At 36.6% G+C, this 25800-nt stretch overlaps 1 protein-coding gene across 1 annotated transcript in view; it reads left to right on the forward strand.

Annotated features, from left to right (window-relative positions):
* CHIC2 (cysteine rich hydrophobic domain 2) overlaps positions 1 to 19623 on the forward strand; it is a 30358-nt gene extending 10735 nt beyond the window's left edge. Inside the window, exons 4-6 of the mRNA XM_061992528.1 lie at positions 9929 to 9985; positions 10152 to 10211; positions 13009 to 19623. Coding sequence (XP_061848512.1) covers positions 9929 to 9985; positions 10152 to 10211; positions 13009 to 13059 — 168 coding nt within the window. The 3' untranslated portion in view covers positions 13060 to 19623. The remainder of the gene's footprint in view (positions 1 to 9928; positions 9986 to 10151; positions 10212 to 13008) is intronic.
* Positions 19624 to 25800: the final 6177 nt, after the last annotated feature.

The following is a 25800-nucleotide window of genomic DNA, read 5'->3' on the forward strand; positions in this document are numbered from 1 at the left end:
GGATGACATGTGCCCATTTCTTCATTTCAGAATTTAGATACAATGGATTCTTTCCCACTGACACTTATATAATGTAAAGCAATTACAACAAATGAAGAGTAAATAACTGCATTTGTTTGGGAAATGTTGCCCAGAGAGCTTTGCTAATTCAGCCCTTGCAACTGGCCTGTGTTACATCCTTTGCTGCAGTGGTCACAAAAGTCTCCCAAGACCATATATTTAGAGAGTTTCACTTCTGAAAGCCAGATGGGAGCATTCCCATGTAGAACTGAAATTTGTGTAGAACATGTTTTAATCACACAACAGAAATATACTATCATTCATCTTTGTGCTTTCCTACTGAAATAGGAGACAACAGCTTTGTTTTGTTGAATTGCATGTACAGGGTTCGAACAAGTGGGAGTGTTTCTCAAGTTGAGGATTTTCTTAAATGAAGCTACAGTTTCAACTATACAGTTATTTACTCTTAATACAAAAGATTAATTTTTCTTGGAATGATTCAGCCTCATTAAACCAGGCATTTCTTTGGTGATGAACTGACCATGCTCTTAAATTACTGCTACACTTTGCAGCTCTTTTTCATACAAACACTTTTTAAAGTTCATGTAGACAAAGTGAAAGCTGCAGCTTCAGAGTTTGTGAAGTTACAATAATTCTCTTGGTCTTTCTCTGTATTTTGTATTTTCACTGCTTTTCATTGTCTTAAAATTTTAACATGGGGATGTTATCACAAATGTAAATATTTTTTGAAATTACAGACAATCCTTGAAAGTTAGTGTATAATGGGAATGTATGTTTATTTTTGTGCAGTTAAAAATAAGTTATGGGTTTGTATCCTCAGATTAGGAATTTATAAAGCCACACATGTTTGTAAGCTTAATTGTTAATTATATCACTTGAATGCATTTCCATGCAATGGAAGCTTTCTCTTTACAGTATTTTTCTTCTCAATGATTTGTTCGGTGCTAGTTTTGGAAGTCTTTATACAGGATTGTTTCCTTTCTTCTTTTGCATTGAGATATTTGAGAAAAAGCCTACTACTCTTCACCAGTAGAATAAATGTTTAATTTGATTCAGTATCTCATTCCTTCCCTCCTTTTGTGTGATCTTGATTCGATTTTAATGAATAAAAGCTGTAAGAAAATTACAGGAAATACAGTCTCTCAGTTGCATATCTAGATTGTCAATGATCTTCAGCAGTCTTAAATGTAGATTGCACCATGGTTTCTTGGACAAGCTCCAGATTGTACAAACGGAAATGCTAAGTCTTTAAGTTATTGTTCTTTAAATAAAAAGAATGACACTGTGAATTATAATTCAAAAAGCACTACAGGCTGAGGTGCCCATTTGAAGCCACTTTCAAATGCACTTATTTTCAGTGTTAAGTAAATGCTGTAGTTCCCAATGTGTAAATAGGATAAATCATTTCAACAGACATGGTAACAATAAGTGCTGCAATAGAATTGCAGTACTGCTAAATTTCTTAAAAGCTGGCATTGTACATGTAAATTGCATGTTTCAGAAGATTCATGGGCAATCTCTTAAAATGAATAGAATGAGATATTTAATAGCAATCTGTACTAATACTTTCAAGAGCTTCTTGTTTGTTTGTGAATTCACACAAAGCTGATGAATGCTGCTTAAGCTGCATCATTAGATGTCACTTTAGCAGTTTATATCTCAGTGATTTATAAACATTGGCTAATTACAACTTCCAAATATAGGTTAAATTAAGTATGTGGTGGAGGAGCTGGAATGATTTTTCTTAAAAATGCTTGCTCATCAGTGGATGACACTGATGTTAAAATGTGTTAACTGAGTTTGTTGAAGCTGTGAGTACATTGCATTTCTTTTCAAAACTGAAGGAAATATCTATTTTTCTCCTCTCCCTATCTGCCAGGGACCTGGCACTGGAGATACTCTAATGCCATAATGCTTTTTCAAGCAGTTCCTCAAGACACTCAAATAAGATGGAAGGTGCCTTGTTTTTTGAGGTCTTTTTTTGTGACAGTTTATGCTGCAATTCAATTTGGAAGACTCTTTAAAATTGTAGTGTATTTATTATGTTTATCCTAACCAGAACACGTGATCTCTATATTGGCTCTAGTCAACATATAAAAAACTTCTAAAAAGTAGAACTTGAATGTATCAAATATGTACTCTTGGTCATTGCTTTTAAAAATATTCATATCTCTTTAAAATAATATCTGGGTTTTTTTAATTACTAGCTGTGAAATGAAAATGTTTTTAAACATCAGACAATTCAGACCTGGCATATTTTTATTTAAAAAATTTCCTTCAGAGCACCCTGCAAAGGTTTGGCAGCTTTCGTGTGCTTTCCTAAAGGGTAGGGTAGTGAGTTGGTGCATAACGAGGTGTGGGAGCAGATTGTTCTGCACTGTCTTCTAATTTGCAAACTTGCTTGCAAGAGGAAAGGGGAAAGAAGATTGGAGTGAAGAATACTTACAAGTATATCTCTAAACAGTAGTTTGTTTCTTTACAGTTCAAATGCAAATAGCTTAGTATTTCAGAAATATGCAGTCTAAAGTTAAATTTTTAATTTCATGTATTCATAATAGGTTTTATCTTAATGCTAAATGCAGCATCTATCTTGGGTTTCTATAGTGAATATTCTAAATGCCATTTAAAAATTAATACATTTGTAATTAGAGTGATATCCCAGAACATTATGTTGTTAATCACAGTAATATATGTAGGATGAATATTCCCGTGTTAAAGCACCTTTTACATTGTGATGGCTAAGGTGTATAGAGGGAGCCATAGATCATGCACTAATTTGGTTTTAATACTGCTTTTCCGTAGTGCTTTTCATGTCTGATTTGACATGCTTCTGAAAAAACAAATGTGAGGTGTTTGAAATTTTCACAGAGCTATTTCAATAGACAGTGTGAAAAATGGTCTAGCGTGTCAGATCTGGAAATCAAATCCGGAAGGGTCATTTTTAGGTTTCTCTCTTTAACAACTTGTAGATTATGCTAAGCAGGGAGCATATGCAAACAAAAGAATTAGAGTGCAGTGTTATCTAAAAGAAATGTGATAAAGTGAAAGCGGGTGGGAAGCAATTCACTGAACAGTAACTTGTTAAATTGTGTTACTGTAAAACAAATATAAAACTAGAATGAGCTGCTGGCAGGTGCTGGGGTGATGACACTTCTGTGTCTTATTTTTTCTCAAAGTAGTCTTGCTCTGGGATGTATTCACTTTTTTACTTTATTAAGGAAACCAGGGTAAAATATTTTCTGCATAAATGGAACATTTTCAGTAACTCAGTAACTATGTATAAATAAAGTAACTAGTTAATGATAATAAAAAATTAGTTCAAGAAATGTAACTGCTTACAAAACAGTTGGGAGGATAAGGGGAGAGTTCTTCTACAAGAGAGATGAGTGAAGGAGTTTGTCTTCTACTGTACCAAACATCCACGTAAAGTGGCTAGGTACTTTTCATTTTGTTCCCTATAAACATTTTTTTTTGCTGAATTTGAAGAAATGATGATGAAAAATATTTTTTGAAGTAGCCATTTATTTCTTTCTAAACTTGTTAACCAACTACAGGATCAACCTGCTTGGGATTCTGCAATTTTGTGTTTTAATCCTAGACAAGCAAGCCACTTTCAGAGGCATCATTCTCTTCAGCATGCACAATAGTGAAGTGTTGGATTTTGTGCTGCCTTTCAGTCTTTCTGGCCATGTAGCTTCTCTTCCATTCTTGGCCTCTGCCCATAGACACTCCTAACAGCACGAGTCAAAGGCTTCCTACATACTCATAAATTAAACCTGGAGTGTTCCTAGGAATTGGCACTTTATAGTTCGTACTCTTAGAGAGGTCCCTGGCAGGCTCAGTGTCTGTACTGTGTAACAATTCCTAGGCATTGTCAGAATGCTCCAGGCACTGTGAGTAGTTCGGAGGTTATGAAAACTATACTGATACAACTGTAAGTTGTTGCCTGCCAGCTGGCGTCAAGTGAATGGGAATGTTTCTGGGCACAGTTTCATTTCCTAATAGAGATGTAACCTGAGATTCTTCAATTTCTCTACCTGCACTAGCCTTGAACTATGTTCCATAGCATACTACTGAATATTTTGGAAATAAACAGAGACCCAAATTAACATATCTGTAAACTTAAAAGAGAAGATGGAGTTGGAATTTTCATCTGTATTCAGTTTAAATTTCCCACATTGAAGGACACATGATGAGTTATTTGGTGGAGATTCAATCCTATTTTCGTCCCTGTTACGGTCAATTCCACCTTAAGTGTTCATTTTCTGTGCCCCTTTCTGTGACAATGTCCTTCAGCAGGAGGTGGATGCTTTAGTTTGTCATGGCCAGATTTGAATAATTTGTTCGCAGGGAATGGAACTTCATGGCTTTTGTTTCCTTGTAATCAGAGATGGAATTTAATCCTAGAATAAAAGTGTTCTGAGTCTTTTGTTTACAAATTCAAGTAACTACATTGGTTAAAATTCTGATACTTCATGCATCAGTTCAACACCTGTCTGCCTGATGTTTTTCTGCATCTCAATAAGGTGTTAATTTACCAAGGTCAGGACCATTACTTCTACAAGGCTTCTCCATAGTATGAAGCTTCCATGTCACCTTGTTACAGAAAGTAGCTAGCTAGATTTACTTGGTTGCTTAGCTCTTACAGGACAGCTAAACTATCAAGTTAATGTCTTGAGTCTTTTGGATTGTTTACATTTGAGAGGAAATTTATATAAGCCTTTTGTAATTAATTTTTAGGAACTTCCCTTGATGATTTCTCTTTGCCATGTGTTTCTGCTGCAGGCAAAAATTATGTTGGAAAATAGTCATCCAGTATTTATCAGTTAACACTTTGGTGATAGCACTGTGAGATGTTCTCCATTGTAATCCCGAATATGGGATGTATGTTTCTGTACATCTCCATACTCCAATGCTTTCTTAAACAGTCTAGAAGTTTGAGAATCAAGGTAATGAGAGTTTCTGAGGAATTGTCTTTGCCTTATTAAAAACTTTTTAGATCCAAGGGTGTCAGATAATGCTACCCCTCTCTTTATATCAGTAGACGATGTGGTGGAAGAGACCTTTTAAGAAAGTAGTTGATGTAATTTGATTTATTAAGCTTTAAATTCGTCTCTATGATGTACCTACCCAGAGTTGAGACCCATACAAATTAGGTCAGTTTATGGATCATGTGATGATACGGGAAAATATCCTTAGGACTGTCTTTTAGAACAGGAAGTTTTTTTGAGGTCAATTTGATGTTGCCAGTTCCTTTCTTCCAAAATTTTGCTGTTTGTATTTCTCATTGCCTGATCAGGAGCTTGGATCTGTGTTTTTGGTCTGGGTTCACTTTCTGCCCAGAATCACATGTAAGGTAAGACAAGATGCAGAGGTAGTAATCCCATTGGACGAGGCAGTTATTTCAACATTGTACAAAAGGCACCAGAATGTTACATTTGTTTCCATATATTCTTCAGTCTGTGTAGTGTGAGTTTCAGACACTTCCTTGAACAGATGCTGCAGTGGCTTATGGGATGAGCACCCTTACAGTAGTCTCTAGTAGTATCCTAGCTACTAATAGGAAAGATGATGCAAGATACACCTGTGTGGTTGAACAGACACCTTTTCAAACTCCTGTACCAGCTGAAGCAGGTATTCCAGGATGTCAAGATCTGAAATCAACTCAGATTTCACCTTTGTCATCTTTGTTCCTCACAAATAAAGAATTCCTCAGTAAAGTGGGAATCTTATCAATTTACAGTTTCTAAAGAGTTTATGGGGACTTTCTCAGCACAGATAAAGATAATATGCAATTTGGTTATAAGTGTTCTGAATACAGCTTTGACATTTTTGTAGCACTAATGTGGGCCTAAAAATTTGACTTGGGGGATGTTCTGACATGTGAAAAGTGAGCATACAGTTATGTGACTTGGTTCTCTTTTAATTTAGTTATTTGTACTAACTAAATTAGTTAGGTATAAATTTTGTCTTTGGAGAATAAACAGAAGTTTCTGCTTTCATCTTTTCTCTCTTTGAGTGAGCAAAGATTGTATAGTTCAGACTTCTGATAGGATCCTTTGCCTTCCGTGGGGTGCAGTGCAAATGCTGGCCATATAAGAATCCACAAAAACATGCTTGAGTTGATCTCCTTAATTTGAAATTTGAGCATAAAGTGGTTTTTTTTCAGGGCAATATTCAAAATTACCAAGTTTTATATGAAGGAATTTGAAAATCGCCACACACTATTTATTGGACTAACGTTGCACTACATTTATATATGTTTTGGAGTTTTCAGATAAGTCAAAGATCTAATACATGTAACGGGAGATTCTTCTGTTGTTCCAAGAGAACTATGAATAAAATTGACAGGGGAGGATCATGTTGTTACTGTCCATGTTGTTTCCCCACTTAAATAAAGACAAAGGAAAGTACTCAAATTAGCACTGTTCTGGAAGTCATGTAAGCTCCTGTTGTTTAATATTGTACCAGTGTTCACTGATTTATGACAGGAGTTGAGGGGGCTTTAGGCCATTCACTAGTCTAGCTTGGAGTAGCGGGCATGTTCTTGGTCATGCACTGCATGAGCAGCCCTGTGTCTCCCAGTTCAGATCCTAACTGCATCTAGAATTGTGAGATAGATTCTCTAGACACTATAAAGACACAACAGAAAGGTCCTGCGGTTGATAATGAGGCAACGCTCTGTGGTCCATACTGCCTTGTTTCTGCAAGCAAAGTTCATACTTACTCTTCCTATTTTTTTTGTCTTCCGTGTTTAAGGGCAAATCTTTTTACTTAATTGGGAGCAATAAGCATTGGTGGAAGTGTATTCAGAGTTGGGCTTTTTTGGTTGTCTGTTTCAAAAGACAGTCAGACATGAACATCTTTAAAGAATCAATTCTTTTACAGGAGTGTTTTATTAAACATTGCATCTAGGTGGTTGACTGAAGAGGTCTGTTTCACAAAAATTCTGTGGATAGCATTAAAGACTATCTGCGTTTTTCACAGGATATGTTATAAGCATACTACATCATTGCTGTGCTAAAAAGTGTACTTGATTAGCAGTTTTAGCTTTGCTCAAATATTGGACCGAGTTCCTTAAGAAATTTTTTTAAAAAGCTGGATAGTATTAAATCTTCCTAATAAACAAGTCTCTCTTCCACTTAATTTGTGCTTTTGTTGGGGCTAACAAATAATTTGCTGTATGGGTTTTTCTGTACACCATTGATGGAATATATAAGCTTGTCATCCTAGTGTGCTGGAAATACTACACTCAAAATCAAGTGTTCCTTTCTTTTTTTGTATATCCTCACCTGCTCCCCACTGTAAATCTTTGAGATGTCAAGACCAGTGATTAATTAAGCTGCACGTGCAAGTGCTTTTTTTCACCTGTCAAGTAGGAAGAAAACTTACTATAGTGAATTGTGTGATGTTGTTTTAATTAATTTCTTTTTATTCCAAGCTCTGAGGTTTGCAGAAATATTGTAGTCTAATTTTCGTTAACATTTCTGTGTTGATAATATGACTTGATATGGGAGCTATGACTATTCCCAATTACACGATACCACAAATACAGACTGTATTTCAGGCTCTGGGAACTTAAATAATCGTGGTCTTGAGCCTACATATGCTTTTATCTCATGTTAGTCAAATGACTTTAAACTGGCTTCTTATTTAAATAAACCAATTAATAGTACATAACCACCTATCAATTTCCTATTTATGTGTATGTATTGTAATATATATGTAATTTTATTGGGATTTGAAAAGCTTGGCTGTTTTTCACACCCTTTGAGGCAAACAATGAAATTAAATTGTATAGTGATCTTAATCTATTATTAAAAGGCCCTGGAAAGGAAGATTACAAGGTAGATTCAGGTTTTGAATCAGTTTTGCCATTGGTTTAGCAGCGGGTGGGCAGGCAGATGCCTGCTCAGAGTAGAACCTATTGCCATTTTTCACCATTGATAGAGTAGCCTTTCAGAGTCAATGAGCTCTGTCAATGTGAGCTTGTCAAGGCTACAACTTCATAGACCTGAGAGGCGGTTTGAGAGGTCAGCCCTTTTCAGGTTTGCTGTGATGCAAATGAACTTTAATGCTTAAACAACTATTGGAATTTTTATGTCTGCTCCTTGTTCTTTTTTCTTCACAAAGTCATTGACGAGACATTCAGTGCTTTTTAAATTGGAAGTTGCATTGTGCTAAAGACCTAGTACAGATTTACGGAGGGCTGAAAGCAGTTAGATCATGTTCTTTTCATGGTGCGATTAGAATCAAATCGATTTCCCTACAGCCTTCAGCATTCAGATGGCAATTTTAACAAAGCTTGGGGGCTAGACAAGGGACAAAACGACTGAACTGAATGTTAATTACACTCTGCAGCCTTATTTTCTTTTGATTTGGAGCTGACTGGCAACTAAATTAACAAAAGTGTGACCATAACTGCTGCCCTATTTTCATTTAAAAGGAGAGCAGACTCTAAAAGGCTATCTTTACAAAGAAACAAGTGAGGTCTACTGATTATTGTTAAAGGGCACTGTCTTAAAAAACATAATAATAACAATAACCCCCAAAATACTCGATTCTCAATCGATGTGATAAATTAGTCACTGGCACATCTACCTTCTGATAATTCCTTGACTTGTGCTTTTGAAAATAAAACGCAATAAAAATTCAGTGCAATGATTGCTCATAGATAGCAATGATCTAATTTTTAATCATGTGACCATGGTACATGCTTACATGTATTTCCCAGAACTGCTTTGGAATTAAACTAGAGATGTTTGAAATCCAAGATGTTAATATTTGATGAGAAATGAATAATTTGTAGTCTGATTTTTATTTGTTTTTCTAAATTTTACTCAGATGTTCTTGTTTCTCGTGGCACCATTTAGTTTGATGTGTTGAGGTTCATTTACAGTACTTGTATTTTGTAGTAGGAACAGCAAGATGCTTTCTCATCCCTTCCCCTCACCCCTCTCTGCCTTGTAAGGAAGCTGCAGCTGCACTAAGTTGTATTTGATCCTTGTCATTGCTCCGTCCTTTTGCACCTGCATCTCTGTTGGTCTCATCTTAACACCTGGCACCATGAATTATCCTCTTTTTATTCATAGTCAGTAGCAAATCCCATTTAGAGCTAAGCAGTATATATTCTGGCAGTCAAATGACCATAAATGTCAGAATGTATTTCTCAAATGTAAATATAACTGAATAATTATATTCAAAATGCTATGAAACTTTACAGCACAGGATGTCCTTTAATACTAGCATGTGTAATCTTAAAAAGCTGTGCAGAAAAGCTTTCAGGATTCTCTTATCTGAAGTGTCAGGTGTAGACATAATAGTAAAACTTTGCTTTAGAATCCTAAATATTGGGTTCCCTCTTTATATGCATCACAAATTTATTAGTACTCCTTTATGCAATTTACTATAACTTCATTTGGTTTTAAGCTGCTAAAACCTGGATATGAAAGTAGCAGGAAAATTATCTTTTGTTTAAAGTACTGCATATTTGTACTTGACCTACAGCATTACAAAACAGTTTGCAGCATTTGTCAGTTTAGATGACGACCTTCTTAGAAGCAGTGCATTTAGACTGCTGATACTGGGGGAACAGTGTTCCTGTTTCTATACTTAGATCACTTCAAAATTTCTGTGGTTTTGAAGTTATAACTGCTTTAAGAGCCAGAAAACATATCTCTCTTTTTTGTTGTTGTTCCTGAATGCTTGAAGGTAGTTATTTGGATATTGTAAAAAGTTGTTTCTGTTCTAGTTACTGTTTAATACTGGAGAAGTTTTGATAGTACTACAGACCACCCTGTACTCAGTCACTGTCCTATACCTCTCTCCTTTTCACACAAAAGCAGCTGCAAAACAAAGTTTTTCTAAAACCAGTCAAGAGTAAAATTCTTTCTCATTTGTCTTCCAGACACGAAGATCGATTGAGAAGTTATTAGAATGGGAAAACAATAGGTTATACCACAAGGTGAGTGCCGCAGGGAGCAGCTTCGTACTGTTGGAGTTTGAATTGCACAGTATGGAAACAGATGCTTTTGTTGAACGAAAAATATGAAAGGTGGACAAATGGGCTAGTCTGTGTGCTGCAATAAAATACAGCTCATTTTTCTTCTTTTTCTTTCCTCCTTGTCTAGCTGTGCTTGCATTGGAGACTAAGCAAAAGGAAATGTGAAACGAATAACATGATGGAATATGTAAGTTAAAGGGCTGTTTTGTGAGTTTCTCTATTAAATGATCATTTATTTTGCTTCTGATCTTATTCTTTTCACGATTATTAATCAGTAAAGGTGTCAGGAGCTTAATCGCCTGAGTGCAAGGATTTTCTACGGTTCACAGATGCATGGTTTCATGTGCAGGACTGATTTATAAAGTTATGAATGACTTGAAAACAAGGCTTCACTGTGTTCTGAAAAATAATAAATTAATTGCCAAGATAAAATAGCTTGAACATGTGCTGATGGAGTGTGAAATTTTAGGTGCTATATAAAGAATAACCACAACTTTGGTTACGCAGCAAGTCAGATATGGCTGTTTTATATAATGCTAATCAAGTCTAAAAGTATGGAAGAAGACCTTTCAACTAAGCTGTTGGAGCTTAAGAAACCTTTAGCCTTTTCAGTTTTTAACTGCCCCTTACCTCAACTGTCTTAAAAGTATCTTTATCTCCAATTGGGGTCACTGAAATATTTTTAAGTCAGTGTCTGGAGTTTTAACTTGCTCACGATGAGAAGTTATAAGTGGTTTAAAATCAATGTCCAGTGTGAGATTTCAGTTTTAGCTTGCGACATTCTCGCTCTTTTTTGGTGCTGTTTTTATTTCCATTTTCAAACTGTCCTGAAGGTACACGGAACAGGATGAAAGTCAGATGCTAAAATGTAAGAAACATCAGAATTTGCATAATGGCTTTTAATGCTCTAGGAAATAAGTGATAGGAAGAGTCAACTTTTTGAAAATAAAATTTAGCCTTTGAGAAGTATCTGCTGTGTTACTTCTAACTTATCTGTGATATTTCATTACATGATACTGTGTTCTTTGAAACAACAAAGCTATTATATGTATACAAATTTTCAAAATTATTAAATAACTGGAAATCATATTAAAGTGGTCTTTTTTTTCAGTCTTCCCCTTCTTCCTGTTTCCACATTAGATCTTATTTCTATCCTGAAACACAAGACCTTTAGAATGCTTTTTTTTTTCTTTTTTTTCAGAGTGGCTCTATTCAGTTCGCTGAATAAGTGGACTTTTTGGAATGGAAATAATTTTAGAATAGAGTAGACTTTTTGTAAAATGAAATAAAGCAAACTTTCTAAAGTAGATTTGAGCTTTACCTGAAGGAAGGGAGTTTCTGTTTCACTGAAAATTTCGTTTTTTTTACAGGAAACCGTTTTCACATCCAATGTTTTGCAAATACATTTGAAAAAAACACATACAATGCTAGGTTGTAAATACAGTGGCCCAGCAACATTCACAGATGAACGTGAACTTTATTAAATACGATTTTAAATTGGTTGACCTTTCTACATTAAAAATATGTAAGCACCAGCATATAATTTTAAAGGATAAAGAGAACAGATTTTATTTGTAAAACATCTAATCTATTATATTTGGGTATATTTAATGAGAAAAATTTTACAAAACTTCTCTGTATCATTTTGTCGTTTTCTATGAACTGATTTGCTACTCTCTTAAAAACTACCCTTAACGTTGTGTTAATGATATAGTAAACACTTATCCTCATCTTTTTCAAAACAAGTGATTTAAATTAATTTCTTGTATTCTAAACTTGGTGCTCTGCCAACTTGAGCTTCTAAATCCACTGTTGCAGGTGCTAAATTATATAAAGACAGTCTTGCACCTTTGGCATAAACACAGTGTTCCAGCTTAATTTCTTGCTGTCTTTTTGAAACCTTGTCTGAACATCAGAAGCCCTCATATCTCTGAAGCATCCAGTAGTTGACTCATGTCAGTGGGCAATGGATTTTGAGTGGTTTGCATCACTTCTGAAAATAAGTCAGTATCTCCAAAAATAAACCTCTACACTGGATTTTTATATTAATTATTTTGAGAGTGTTTATCTTAGAAATAAAGTCAGACTTTATTTCGTATTTGCTTCTTTTCTGATGTTCAATGTGATATTGGGGACAGAAGTGTTTACTCTCTAAAGAGACAAGTTGTGTTCTCCTTTACAGTAAAAAAACACAAAGAAATTGCCTTTTTAAGAAGTTAAAAAATAACTTCCCGTTACAAGTAAATAAAATCTATAGTTGTCTTACCAGATCAATTTATTTTTTATGGGTACAATTGTGATTGTGACTCTGTAGGCTTTCTATTTAAAGTAGAAAAACTACTTGGAATGTATTCTGAAGTGCTCTCTGCCATATATACATAGCTCAGAAATGCATACTTTAAATTTGAATTGGAAGCATAAGAATAATTGTACAAAAACTTTAGTCACATTTCTTGTTAACTATTTGCAGATTTGTTAGATATGGGAACACTGCAGAGGTTGATACACCATTCTGTACATGTTTTGAGCTACTAAAATTGTTTCACATAATATAGGGCTCTAAATCCTGGCAGGAATTGCATGTGTTATTGAAAATTAACTTTGCTTACATTGTGCTTTCTAGGGTTTTTTTAAGTGAATATGTTTAACTTTCATAATTTTTTCCTGGTTAAGTAAATGAATTATGTTGAATATCTAGTAGCTTATTTCATTTTGTTTAGGTGTGTTAGGTATTGGTAAGCAAACTTTTCCAATTTAGTTTGATTTTTGAAGAGTTTGTTTCCTACCCTGAAACGGTTATATCAAATATTAGTTTTCTAATGGTCTTCTGCCTAAGAAAAGCATTGTGAACTTTGATCATCATCACAAATTGATGTATTTAAAAAAAACAAACAAACTTGAAACACATATAAATTATCATTGTGACAGATAATAGGATTGTTGCCATCTTCCATTTAATATATGTTTGTTTTCTTTTTATACAGGTCATCCTTATAGAATTTTTACCAAAGACACCGATTTTTCGACCAGATTAGCATTTGACTTATTTCTAGAGACTTATTAAAGTATGTTGTCTTTCCAATGGTGCCTTGCTTGGTGCTCTCCTGGTGGTGACATAGCATTGGTTCTACAGAATCTTGTGGTGTTTTCATGCTTTTTTATTTGAGGTTTTTGTGGCTTGTTTTGTTTTGTTTTTGTGTGCTTTTTTTTTTTTAAGAGCATGTTCTAAGTGCATTTGGTCAAACTCTGCAAAGTAATTTCACACAAATGTTAACTACTACTTAAGTTATTGTTACTTTTGCTACTTCTGTTTGTTAATGTATCTTGATTTTTTTTCAAAAAGTCTTTTTACATGTGTGCGCGCGTGTGTGTACATACATATATATGACTATAAATACACAGCTGAAAATGGTATACAAGTGAGCAGGTATTTTCTTTAACCCAAAATGACACAACTGATTGATTTGTATTTTGTGTAAATCCTTGCAATCATTCGTTTACATTCTGAAGTACCTCCTAAGGTCTTCCTCAAGTTTTGCCAGTGGCTAGTTAAGTGTAAGTTGTTGGGGTTTTTTGTTGTTGTTGGAAGAGGCTAGCTGCTATCCCAAAAAGGAGGAGGTAGAGTTCTTTTGAAAGTATGCTTTTTGGAACCCAAACATCATTGCATTAGTAGAAGACTCTGTGCTTTTCATGAAGAAGTCCTGTCAGCTGGTTCTGAAAAAGTTCCAATTTAAAGGTTGAAAAAAATAAAAGGCACCAAAATAGAATTATTTTATTCAGACTAGAAGAATTGCTGAGAGAATTGCATGCATCTGGTTAGTAGAACTCAAGACCACAAAAATATATTAATATTGCAGTTTATAATGTATCTGTTTGAATTCAGGTGAATGCCATGTATCAGCTTTATGACTACTGTTTACCAGATCCTGTACAGGGGAGTACAGAAGGATTTGTTTTAGTAAACCTAATGTCCAAGAGGACGTTTTGGGACTTCTTTGTTGTCTTGTCGTTTCAAAGCCATGTAAGCAGGAAAAAAAAGTTACTGAAGAAATCTTGAACAGTACAGTTCCAGATGCAAATGTGGATGCCTTGTATTAAAAATAGTTAATAGGTTACGCTGGGCAGCAGTATAAGTTTAAAAGTATAGGTAATTATTTATTGCACCCTTGCTTCTGCTCATTTTGGTTTACAGAGCTTATTTTCTGCACAAGTATAAGACTTTTTTTAACTGGATATATGATGTATACTTGGGTCAGGCCAGTTGTATTTTGTTTCTTCTATTTGTATCTTAGTTGTACATATCTTCACTCATAGGCTTTAAAAAAATTCCAACCCAACCACATTTTAAAATTTACTTTACACATCTAAAATTACTATACATGAACATTAATGTAAGTTAAGAATATGTTCCTTGTACAGTTGTGGTAGCAAGCAATAATGTGAATATATGAAAAAACAGATATACTCCGCTTAATATTTGTATGAATGAAAAGTTGATACCACTATGACAATAATCTCTTTTTAATCTTTTAAATACAAGTTTTATTTCAAGGTAATATATTACAGATACCTTGATGCTGTGAACTATTTTTCTATGTCTTAAAAATATTTATTCTCTGTAAAATATTCTCTAGTATTATATTCCTAAATTGTTGATAGTGGGAATGGTCTAAAAAGTTTTACATTTTCTTAAATCTCAGCCTTCTGTGTCTGTTCCCAGAACTCATCCTTTGCTTAGCTTTTGTCTGTGGATTCGTACTGTTTACTTTGAAAATAGCTCAGCTATGCTTTTCATACAAGCCTACAAGTGTATTTCTTTGACTTGACAGAATAAGATTTTTGGTTAACAAATACCAGTTTTGTGCTGCCTCAGCCTTCTGGGTCCAACAACGGTTTCTCTTTGAAGTAGCTGGTTATAATATTTTTAAAAATCAGTTTCAGCTGCTGCTTTACTACAAATCCGGGTCTGCAGCACTCCACCTCTCACTCAGAAGTATTTGTTATAATCTTGGTACAGTTCCAGCCTGTGAGGGAGACCAGAAGCCTAACATTGATGGCAGCTGCGGCTGTGGAGGTTAGAGGTGCAGGGGAGAGATTGGAACTGAACAGAAATTATAACTGATTATGAATACTGACCAGTAATACATGTTCATTTCTTCAGGTGTCAGTTTTCAGTAAAATGAGTACTGAGTCACAGAAGGCCTAGATTTTATCATCAAAATTCTCATTGACTGTATAGATCAGTTTGTGTCATGGATGCAGTTTTCCACTGGTGATTCCTTAGTGTGGAGGGTTAAGTTGGACGTGGCTTGTGATATGTTCGTAGCAGCACTGCCTTCAGTGTGAGCTATTCACCCTAGTTTACTACCCAGACTTTCCGTACTGTGTTCTGTGTCCTTGCTCACAGCACACAAACCTACCTACAGTAAAGCTAATTTGAGCATGACATGTGCTGAAATCAGAAGCAGTGAATAGAACGTGTCTTACATGTTTACAAAGAGTATCTCGTTAGTAAAGCTACCTCTTATGTGGTAGTGGTGGTTAAGAACTTGTCCACTTTTAGGTGCATCTACTTGGTTAGCAGGAATTCCAGTATTTTTAACTATGACTTTCTGAGAGTACTTCTATAGGGGTCCAAAGTAGAGCTCTGGGTAAGTAAACTATTTACCTCTTAAAGCATTTCTGGTATTTTATTTAAACAAAGTCTCCAACTTGAAATACAACCAGGAAACTTGAGAAACTGCGTGTGTATAGATGAGTTTTGCTCAAAAGTGTAACTCTTCTATTGAGGTAGTACACTCACTTGGTAAGAATGTAATAAAACAGTTTCATACAATCCCTTTTGATTTGTTTCATTACAGTGATAGAAATTGAACATGACAGGAACTTTAATCAACTATTTAATGCCTGCAGCAGTAACCAGGATTTTCCTTTGATGTTGTTTCTAAAATACTAAATCTTCTTTGTGTGCTAGTGAGAAGACATAGGTAACTTTTTTTTTTTTTTGGTCCATTTGGGAAAAAATGAAGTTACAGGAGTCTGAGCAGTCCAGAAACAATTGTAAGATTTTCAGGATGTAGCCTACTCTTTGCTAAAATAAGTATTACATTGTACTAACTTGTTTGGTTTCTTGAAACTCGGCAGTTCCTACAAATCTTACCTATTTCCTATTTCTTTGAATAGTAGAAGTTACTCAGATGTGAAACGTAATCTTTCAGTCATTTTCTTAAATGATACTATTTTATAAATCTCTACACCATGGTGTTTAAGGGTAGTACTTTATCTCTGAAATAAATGCTTACTTATAAGTAATTTTTTTTTGTTAGCCCTGAGGATTGTAGGGACAAGCTTTAAAGTGCAATCTGTAACTTCTCAGAAGCCAGAAGGCAAAGAAAAAGAACTAGTCTTTATTCCCTTCCCTCCACTCCTCACCCCAAAGTCTTAATTTTAAATCAGCCCCCTTGTTTTGGGAGCCCTAGCTTATGGTTTTTGAGCAGCTGGCAATAATGCACATTGTTCAGCAAAAAAAACCCATTTGAATTCAGAACAATCTAAAGAGATCACTTTAATTGACGAGGCAAAAGACTTTTTCAGCAAAGAAAATCCCTGGTTCTTTTAAGTTCTCCCAGCACTGCTGTTGAGTAATTAAAAGAAGGACCGTGATGACCCTACATTAGGTCAAAATCCAAATGATTTTGTGTAAAGGAAATGCTCAATTAGAGAGGTCTCGGAGCCCCAAATGTCTTAGATCCATAGTAGCTACTTATTAAGGGTAAGTGGCACTGGCTAGTTTTGTATCCGTGTCTAAAATCATTTATGTTCCTCTTCAGGAACCTTGCTTGGAAAAAGAAAGCATTTTAGAAATAAGATCTGTATTCATCACTGCTAATTTGCTGTAATTTCCTTGTTGCTTCTCCCTAAAGCCACATTTCATTTCATTCACCAACACCTAAGTCTGTGATCGTTACAATGCCTTTAAGAGCCATATTGTAGGTAGAAATATTAAATTCTCAGGGACTAATAGGAAATATGAAAATCGAATTAATGAGCTGTACGCCTGTCTGCATGAAGGCATACTTTGCAAATGGCACCCTAGAAAACTTTTGATTGTAATATGCATGACCATTATGAATGTTATCAATATACACCTATGAGAACTCCCTTTACGCACTATTGTTAGGCTGCTGAATGGCCAAGTACGTTGAGTAAGGATAAATGAAGGGTTTTTTACTGGTTTGGCTAAAGTTGTTATTTCTAATGGTGCTACTCTCTTAATTCCCATGTTTCGAGTTCTTGCTGTAGGCTGGTTAAATCGGGTGATACTGGTGCAATGAGAAAACAATATAATTCTTAAGGAAGTGGAAAAAATTCGAGGGCAACTTTTCAAGCAAAAAATTTCACTGCTGAAAATATCATGCATTTATTCTTCATTAGTTACAAGTATCCATTTGGGCTGTGTTGTTATGTGTTTTGCAGTTCATAATTTTTTAGCATCTTTTTGCAGACTATTTTAGTCAGCATGGGCTGAATTAGAGACTATTTTTGAAAGTTTAAAATGTGAATCCTTGCATGAAACTTTGTATGCTAACACGTGTGTGTGTGTGTGTCTACACCACATGGGTAATACATGTTTTATAAACAGTATTTTATTGTTTTCATGGAAGATGCCTTTAAAAAATGATTCTGCTTCGTTTATCTCATTAATATTTCATTAAGATTTATTTTTATGAATAAAGATTCATAAATACTTGACTCCTTCGAATACAACAGACCATTAGGAAAGATTTAGTGAGGCAAAAGATGAAACGTGGGAATTAAAAAAAGCAACAGCTGAAAGGCTGAATTTGGCAATTAAGTTTGAAATTCTCTCAGTATATTGGAAAATAGTTTTGAATTGAATAATGGAAATGAAGGAGAAGCTAGCAATCTGTTTCAGTATTTATGTAGGCTATCTTAATTTCGATTACATTTTTTTTTCTTCCAACAATTGTGATGTTAATTCATTTTGGTTATGCCCTAATTGATTGACAGTTCTGCTTGCTCTTGGGCAGATTTTGAGGTAAGATTCCTTCTAAACTCAGCGTCTTTTAGTTTAAAATATCCAGACCAAAATGGAACGGCTGATGAGAGCCGTGCAGCGACTACAGAACAATCTTTTCCTGAGCTGGAGCCTGTAATGCACGGCTAATTGTTTCCAAAGAAAATTCTTGACTTGTCCAGACAGCTCCTGTCATGTGACAGTATATCTAAGGCCCAGGAGTAGGATCTAGTTAGGATAATTTAAGTTCAGGTAAGTAAGAGAGTCTTTTGTAATTAGTTTTATCTTTTATGGAGAAGTGAAGCGTTGACAACTGCTCACTTTTTGAGAGCATATAGTAGATTTTATCATGTTTATTGAAATATGCTTTTCCCCTGCCCCTCCTCTTTTGTAACTTAATTAAAAGTTACTTTGCCTTGTGTTGAAAACTAGACTTGGTAGTTAGTTGAAGATTTTTTTTTTGGTTGCAGTGTTTTAGGTTTGTGTATAAATTTTTCTTTTTTTAAATCACATTTAGGAATGTTTCAAGAAGTCAGATACTTTGATGCAGTGTAACTGACATTTTTAGTTGGCTCTGTGTTTAAACTGATTTCATTGAACCAATATGAGTATCTCACTGATCTGCTTTAAATGTGTATCTCTGATCCTTCTGTGCTTACAACAAGCTTTCTAACCTGTTAGGATACACAGTGTACCTATTTATTAATATTGTCAGTGAGCAGCTTAGTTCAACAAGATAACTAGGAATCCAAAGTAGTTCCCAGGTTGAAAAATGTAGCTTGGATTCTTGTTTCCGTAAAACAGTGAGTATAACAATTGGAATACAAAACTAATTCCAAATACAAATTACAATCAGTAAACTACAAAAACAGTGCCTGGGTGTTGTGTGCTAAATTAGTCCTGTGTAATTCATGTTGCTTTTAAAAGAATTTGCAGAGAATTGCATCGGATTGTGTGTGCTTAGGAAAAACCTGTTAAACGCACAGGGCGGTGATGGTAAATAAGTCACTGAAAGGATGTTATCTTTCAAGAAGGCAAACTTAGAAGCCAGCATTTTGGACTATGTTAAAATTCTATTTCAGGCAGAAAATGCATAAGCAATAACTTACCCCAGAACTGTACATTAAAGAAGCTGCTATTTATACAGAGACCTGGTGGTAATTTTGCCTGTCAAGCATCTCCTCTCGTAAAGAGTTTAGAACGATAGGGTAGCTGCAATTTCCACTATTGTAACATTCCGCTTCAAATATTTTAAGTCCGGGTGAGAGAATGAAAGCTTAGAGGCCAGTACTGTGTTCACAGGGTGCATGGCTTTGGGAGGAGGGGATAGGAAGAAAACAACTTTTTTTTTTTTTAAAGGCTGCATAATTGTATATATGCATATTTAAGAGTATTTAACCATGTCTACTAAATTACTGAAGTTAATCTATTGTTGAATTATAGAATATTATTTAATACATCGACACTGTTTTCTCCTGACCTGACCCAGAATTGGAATGGACTCCAATATAATTTTTTAAAGCATTTCTTAAGTTGTATGTATTATAAACTAATAAAATAATTGTTAACCTATCTACCAAGTCATTGTTTTTAATCTATCCAGTATGTTTGAGGGGAATGGGGGTTGGTAGGGAGAGGAAGAAAACGAAAATCTCAAACTTCTGCTTTAACAATACAACAGTCTCTCCTAATTTATAGTTGATACTTCTAGTGTAAAGTAGAGGCGGGAGGGGGAAAAAGAGAAAATATTTTTGGAACTTAGATGACTCTAGGACTGGAGTTACCAAATATAGAGGCATTGCCTGCCTTAAGTGTTTCAGACCAGGTTTTCATTAAGTCTGTGTCTGGAGTTCTTTTGAGCTTTTCAAGCCCTAATGGTAGCGGGATTTATTACATACATTACGGTTCTGGTCAAGTAGTAATGTTGAAGCTGTTGTACACGTTTTTTTTCCCCGCCATACATTAGTGCTCAAACAAGACACACTTTTCATTTAGTTAAGGCAAAAACTATTCAATCAGAAGAGAATCTTCCCCATTTGTGTATTTTGAAGACAGTCAGATATGAAATGCTGGTTAACGTGAAGTTTGTGGACAAAACGAAATCCTGTGCTCTCTGGAGCTCCGAGAATAGTCTTGATTCTCGTCAGTTGGCTGCTTTTTTTTTCTTTTGCGTGAAACATTTTACAGCTGTTTGGTTATTCTCATATGGAACTCTTAACAGCCTCTTTGTGATGTGCATGTGTATAATGTACATAACATATATGTGAGTGTGTGTGTGTGTGTTCCATGTGCATATGCATAAAGAGCGTGCGTGGGGAGGGGTGCCGCTGCCCAGCACTGGAAGCATTCGGGTGTTGTAATTTGGGCTTGCAAAGCGGTATGATACAATGTTGCTGAGCAGAAAAGCGCACGATAGATTTAATGTAGTCAATTGTGTACTTTTGAAAAAAAGAGTAACTGTTCAGTGTGAGTTAATTTTGGATTTTTTCAGCATCTCTCTTTTAGGCTTTGTGCTGCATTCTTCTAGACAAATGCGTATTCCATGTGGGCCACTGTTCTGCTAAATGCTCTCAGTTCTCCTTTTGCAATCAAGATTATGTTGCTAAGGAGATTTTGCTTTTATTGGTGCCATTGATTTGTGTTAATACGTTTTGAATACCTCTCGGTATTCTTCCGTAGACAAGGCCAAAAGAAAAACTTCCCTGAGTTTCCCGATTTACATTACAAATGGAGCGGTGGTGTAATGAAGCCGATATAAAGTGGGCAGCTGAAAGGGAACTAAAGAAGGGCACTCAAGTGAGAAATGAAGAAATGTGCCGAGCGCGGTCTGCGGGCCGCCTTCGGCCCAGCTGCGGGAGCAGGCGCGGGCCTGGGCCGGCGCAGGGGCAGTGCAGAGGAGTGCGGGCCTCCATCCGCCCAGGCTGCCCGGACCACCCACTCACTGCGGCCTGGCTCCGTGGATTACCCCGCTGCTCCCGGCCGGCCGGACAACCAACTGACCAGCCACTGGCTACCGCAGGGCCTCTGCCGCCAGACCCTCGCTGCTGCTGCCCTTGCAGACAGACCTACTTTTCTTCTCGGGCACAACAGGCTGAAGGGAAGAGGACGGAAGGCTCTGAGGTTACTGCCTACTTTCCTTGCTGCCTCTAGGCAAGGGCCCCTTACACAGTACCCAGCTTCCTAGGGTTCTCAGATGGAGCATGGAAATACAGCATGATCTGCTTCATGACCGCTTTGCCCAGGCTGTGCTGAGTGCCTGTGCTTGGCCACTCCCAACTTTCTGTCCCCCTCAGTGAGGGGAGCAGTGGGTCTGTCTACCCTTTAAAAACAACCAGCCAAGCAACCAACACCCTGCACCCTAAAAAACAAACAAAACTACCTGAAGCCTTTTAACCTTATGTTCATAGACTGCTCCACTGAAGACAAGCACCAGGAGGACTTCAGGCCTCCTGCTGTCACAAATGTAGACCAAGGACCTCCTTTGGCTGCTCTTGCTCTTCCGCATTACATAGGTAATTTGCTGAAAGACTCAAAGACCTGTTATTTGCTTATATGAAAAGATTATTCAGAGAACATTAACAACAAAAAGACCATTCTCAACTTCCATGATTTGCCATCACAGAAATCTTCTGCCTTGGGTAATCTGAACTGCAGCTTGACATCAGGGGGGCAGGGAGAAGGCCTGGGTCTACGTCCATAAACAAGGTAAAGGAGCCTTTGCTGATTGCTTTGCTGTACTTGCAGAGCACCTTGGTAATTGCACTGCAGTTTGTGATGAAGACTTCTATTACTTAGCCCCATGACCTCACAGGGAAGTGGTGTGAGCCCTGTGCCACATACTGGTGAACGAGCTGGCATGGTAACTGGCTTCTGACACTGTTTAGATTTTGGTTTTCCCGTGACATGAGGAGGTGACCCAAGTCACAGTATTGCTCAGCTTCTAATCCAAAGATTCAAATGTGTTTTGAAGCAGAAAGGGTTGCTCTACCTTTTGCATCGGGACAGTGTGCTTTAGATTGTATATTGCTTACTGCAAAAATGTCCCGTTGGGTTTATGTAGGCTCAGCGTGCTACTTCACATTGCTCCACATTGTTCAAGCTAGAGGTCTTCATTCTTAGGCTATTGATCATGTTGTATGTAGGGTAAACTTTCCTCCTTACGTCCTCATGCTCTGCAGTATTAAGGTCTTGCCAGCAGGTTGGGAACTCATGCTTGCTGAATAGATGGGTAGAGTAGAAAAGCTCAGCCTCTTTACTCATTCTCTACATGACCTTTTGAGGACTCCAGGTATTAAGTGACTTATTTGTATTGCCAGTGGGGATCTGGATCTTGGGTAGTTATGTAATAAAATGAGAGATGTATAAGAATGTCTGTTCTATGCAAATTATTCAAAGAGGATTTTAGCAGTGGGTCTTACTCCAGATTTTATGCTATCTTGTACTTTCTTCACCGTTCTAAGCAAAATCCTTCATCACGTTTCAGGAGCATGTGCCCAAACACATTAAAGTACTTTTTCATACCTTTCCCAACACACTGTATAGAAAGGTCCTGTTTTTATATGAGATAATGAGTTTTGAGGTTAATGAGGATAAGGCCCAGAATTCCTACTGTATTGTGTGCCGTTGAGTATACAGTAGAAATAAATCAGGAGAGGCAGACAGTGTTTTAAAATCCTCTTTCATTTAGGCATTTTGTTTAGTATTCAGAACACAGCCACATTACATGATTAGCTGATTTTAATGAGTGTCCTCTAATCAGTTAAATGAAAGCATGTGGAAAACCTAAAAAGATTATATTTGTGGAGATGATCTGTTTACATTGTTATACCTCAGCTGACACTTGGCATGTATGATGCTTCCAAGAGAAAAATGTGGAAGTCCAAAGAAACCTTGAAGACAATTAGATCCCATCCATTCTTTCTCCCCACAATGCCAGCTCTGATGACTTAGTATTTTAATTAATGTCAACCCTTACCATCAGTGCTCATGGGAACAATCATTAAACCAACACAAAAACATTTTAAATGGCTGGCAGCCTACCAGATACTGAGCTAAGCATTCCCATGATAGGGTGGACGGTTTCATAGCCAGTTCTGTGCTGTATTAAATACGTTCTCCAACAGTACTGGCTCGAAAGGCCGTTATTTTCATACTAAACAATGCAGTATGGTTTCTGAGTTCTTCTGTTTTAATATGTTTTTATATTTACTTCCCAACACCAGTATCAGTGTTATTTATATGGATGTGGTTGAATTCTACTCTGTTGTTACTAAAACTCATTTTTTTTCCCTGTCCCCTCCTTTTTTGGTTTCCTTGTTGCTAAACCAAAACCATATTATTTTTTCCCCCTCAAATAATTGACACAATCAGACAGCCTAAAGCAACAATTGGTTTCCTATGTGGCCCTAAAACTGCTCTCTCAGTGAATTTCCAAGTTTGACAACGTGGTTTTGATTTTGTATTTGTCACTTTTGCGTGGTAGGAACTGGGTTGTGTCTCTACCCCGTAGGTACTCTGCTGTGCTCATCTCTGCAATGTTTGCTTGCTGAGTGTACTAAGTAGCCGATCGTTCTAATTCCTCGAAGGCCTTTTTCCCTCCTCCCATCTTCTGTGTTTGCTGTGTTTGCTCAAATTGTTTAAACATGGAGCTCAATGACAGGCTATTAGTGCTGACTGGAGCCACACATAATGTGGCCACATGTTGTGTAAGCTTCACAACTTGTCTGCTAATTCGCCTCAGGCCTGACCTGAAATACCCTTGCTATTCTAGGTCTTAGCCCTTCCCCAGCAGAGACAGACACTCACGTATGACACTTTGGTGAAATCTTTGATTTTGGGCCAAATCCTGCTCTGCTTTCCACTGGAAGTAGTGCCATGGCAGTTGGTGAATCTGCCTGAAGAGAAGAAGACAGAGGCAGCTGTGTTGTAAGGATGAGGATGAGAACTCTTCCCTCTTCTGGTGCAACCGGTAGAGAGTGAAAGCCTTTGGTTGAGGCATATGTGGCTGGCAGTGCAAGAGGCAGTGCTCTCCTCTGTCCTCAGCTGTGTCAATCCTGCTGGTGACTCCCTAGGGAAAAGGCAATTCCCACAAAAAGTCTGCAAGCTACAATGAATGAACATGACAAGGAAAACCTAGACTGGCAAGCAAAGTGTGTTCTCTATTTCATTCTTATCATTGGGATTTCCAGTGCCACTGTGATGGGTACAGAGAGGAAGGAGGTGCAGGTCAAGCGGGCAAATGAGGAGCAGCCCATTTAGGAAGAAGATAGTGAGGAGCTCAGAGGATTCACTCCTTAGAAGAAGTGCTTGTTGGACAGGTGCTTAAAGGATCTGAGCAGTGGAAAAATCAAAAGACCAATGCAGATGTGTAGCACCAGTATCCAAAATAGAACTTAATTGAAGAAATGGATTTTGTATGATGAGGTAGATTGGTTAGGAAGAAAGATGGATGGTAGATGAGGCTATTGGATTGATGGGTTGATATGTCTGATCAGTGAATGAAAATAGATGAAACTTTAAAACAGCCATGGAAGCCTTGGCAATAGTGTATAAACAGTGTTAAAAAGACCATAAATTCAAGAGCAGACTGGAAAAGGGGAGCAAGAGAGTTTTAGGAATGTGGAATTTAGGACAACATGAGAAAGTAAAGTTTAATGAAAATTAGCAAGCTATGAGCAAGAGAAATAGCAAGGAAAGAAAAAGAGGAAATTACGAAGATCAAGAGGGAAAGGATTTAGAGGTGAAAAGAGGAGAGTTACATGAATTAAAACCAGCGGGGTGGAAAAAAGGTGGTTTCAGAGAAAAGTGAGGAAAAAAGAGCAATGTAGCCACAATGTACAGTCTGTGTTACAGTCTCTTTAGGAATAACTTTAAACCTTCTAAAATGTGGACAGCTTTGGAAATACCAAACCTCATGATCACCAGCTCTCTGTCAGTGTATCCATCTTCATATTATAGGATGAAAAACTGGGAAAATCTTTGTCCTTCTCATTTAATGAATGCACTTTCACACTCGTGTGGTTTTTAAGTTACAGGAAGAACTGTTGCCCTGTTTTACTTTTCTTTCTGTGTTCTGTCACCCTGACACACTTCCAATATTCAGTCCCCCATCTGTCTCAGAAATGAAGATCCCCAACATGCTCTTCCACTGTGTTTTCAAATCCTTGTTCACAACCTCAATTCCCTGACACGGGGAGATATGAGTGGCAGGAGAGGATGCGTTTTACCCTTAATAAGCTGCTGTAGGCATCTTCCCCCATTAAATTGTGATTTTTTTTTTTTTCCCCCCTGAAAATGAAGGATTGTTTGCAAAATCACTGTAATCATCTAAGTTATGGGCTTGTTCTTTTTTTTCCCTTCAGTTCACTTTATGACCCATATTACAAATGTAGACTGTAAAACTTTCAGTTGTCCAGAAAGTCTCTGGCAAAGTCATTATCCGTTTCAGAAAGGTGAAATTTGCTGCAGACGGAGTTTCTCTAGCTGAGGCATATAATTAGACCAACAGAATTTTCATGCAAATTCATCTCCTGGGATTAATGAACAAATATACAGAATTTCACAAGCCATGCCAGACTAGGTAGGGTCTGGCTAAGGACAGATGTTCAAAGGATCTATAAAAAGTTGAAGCCAGGAAGCTAAAAACAATTTAAAGTTGATATATTAGAGTCTGTGACAAAGATCTTGTCTTTTCTTGAAATGCCTGTATGAAGTGTGCGGCACTTTAATTTACATAGCA

The sequence above is a fragment of the Colius striatus genome, chromosome 3 (assembly GCF_028858725.1).
Source record: "Colius striatus isolate bColStr4 chromosome 3, bColStr4.1.hap1, whole genome shotgun sequence".
In the NCBI taxonomy this organism is placed as follows: domain Eukaryota; kingdom Metazoa; phylum Chordata; class Aves; order Coliiformes; family Coliidae; genus Colius; species Colius striatus.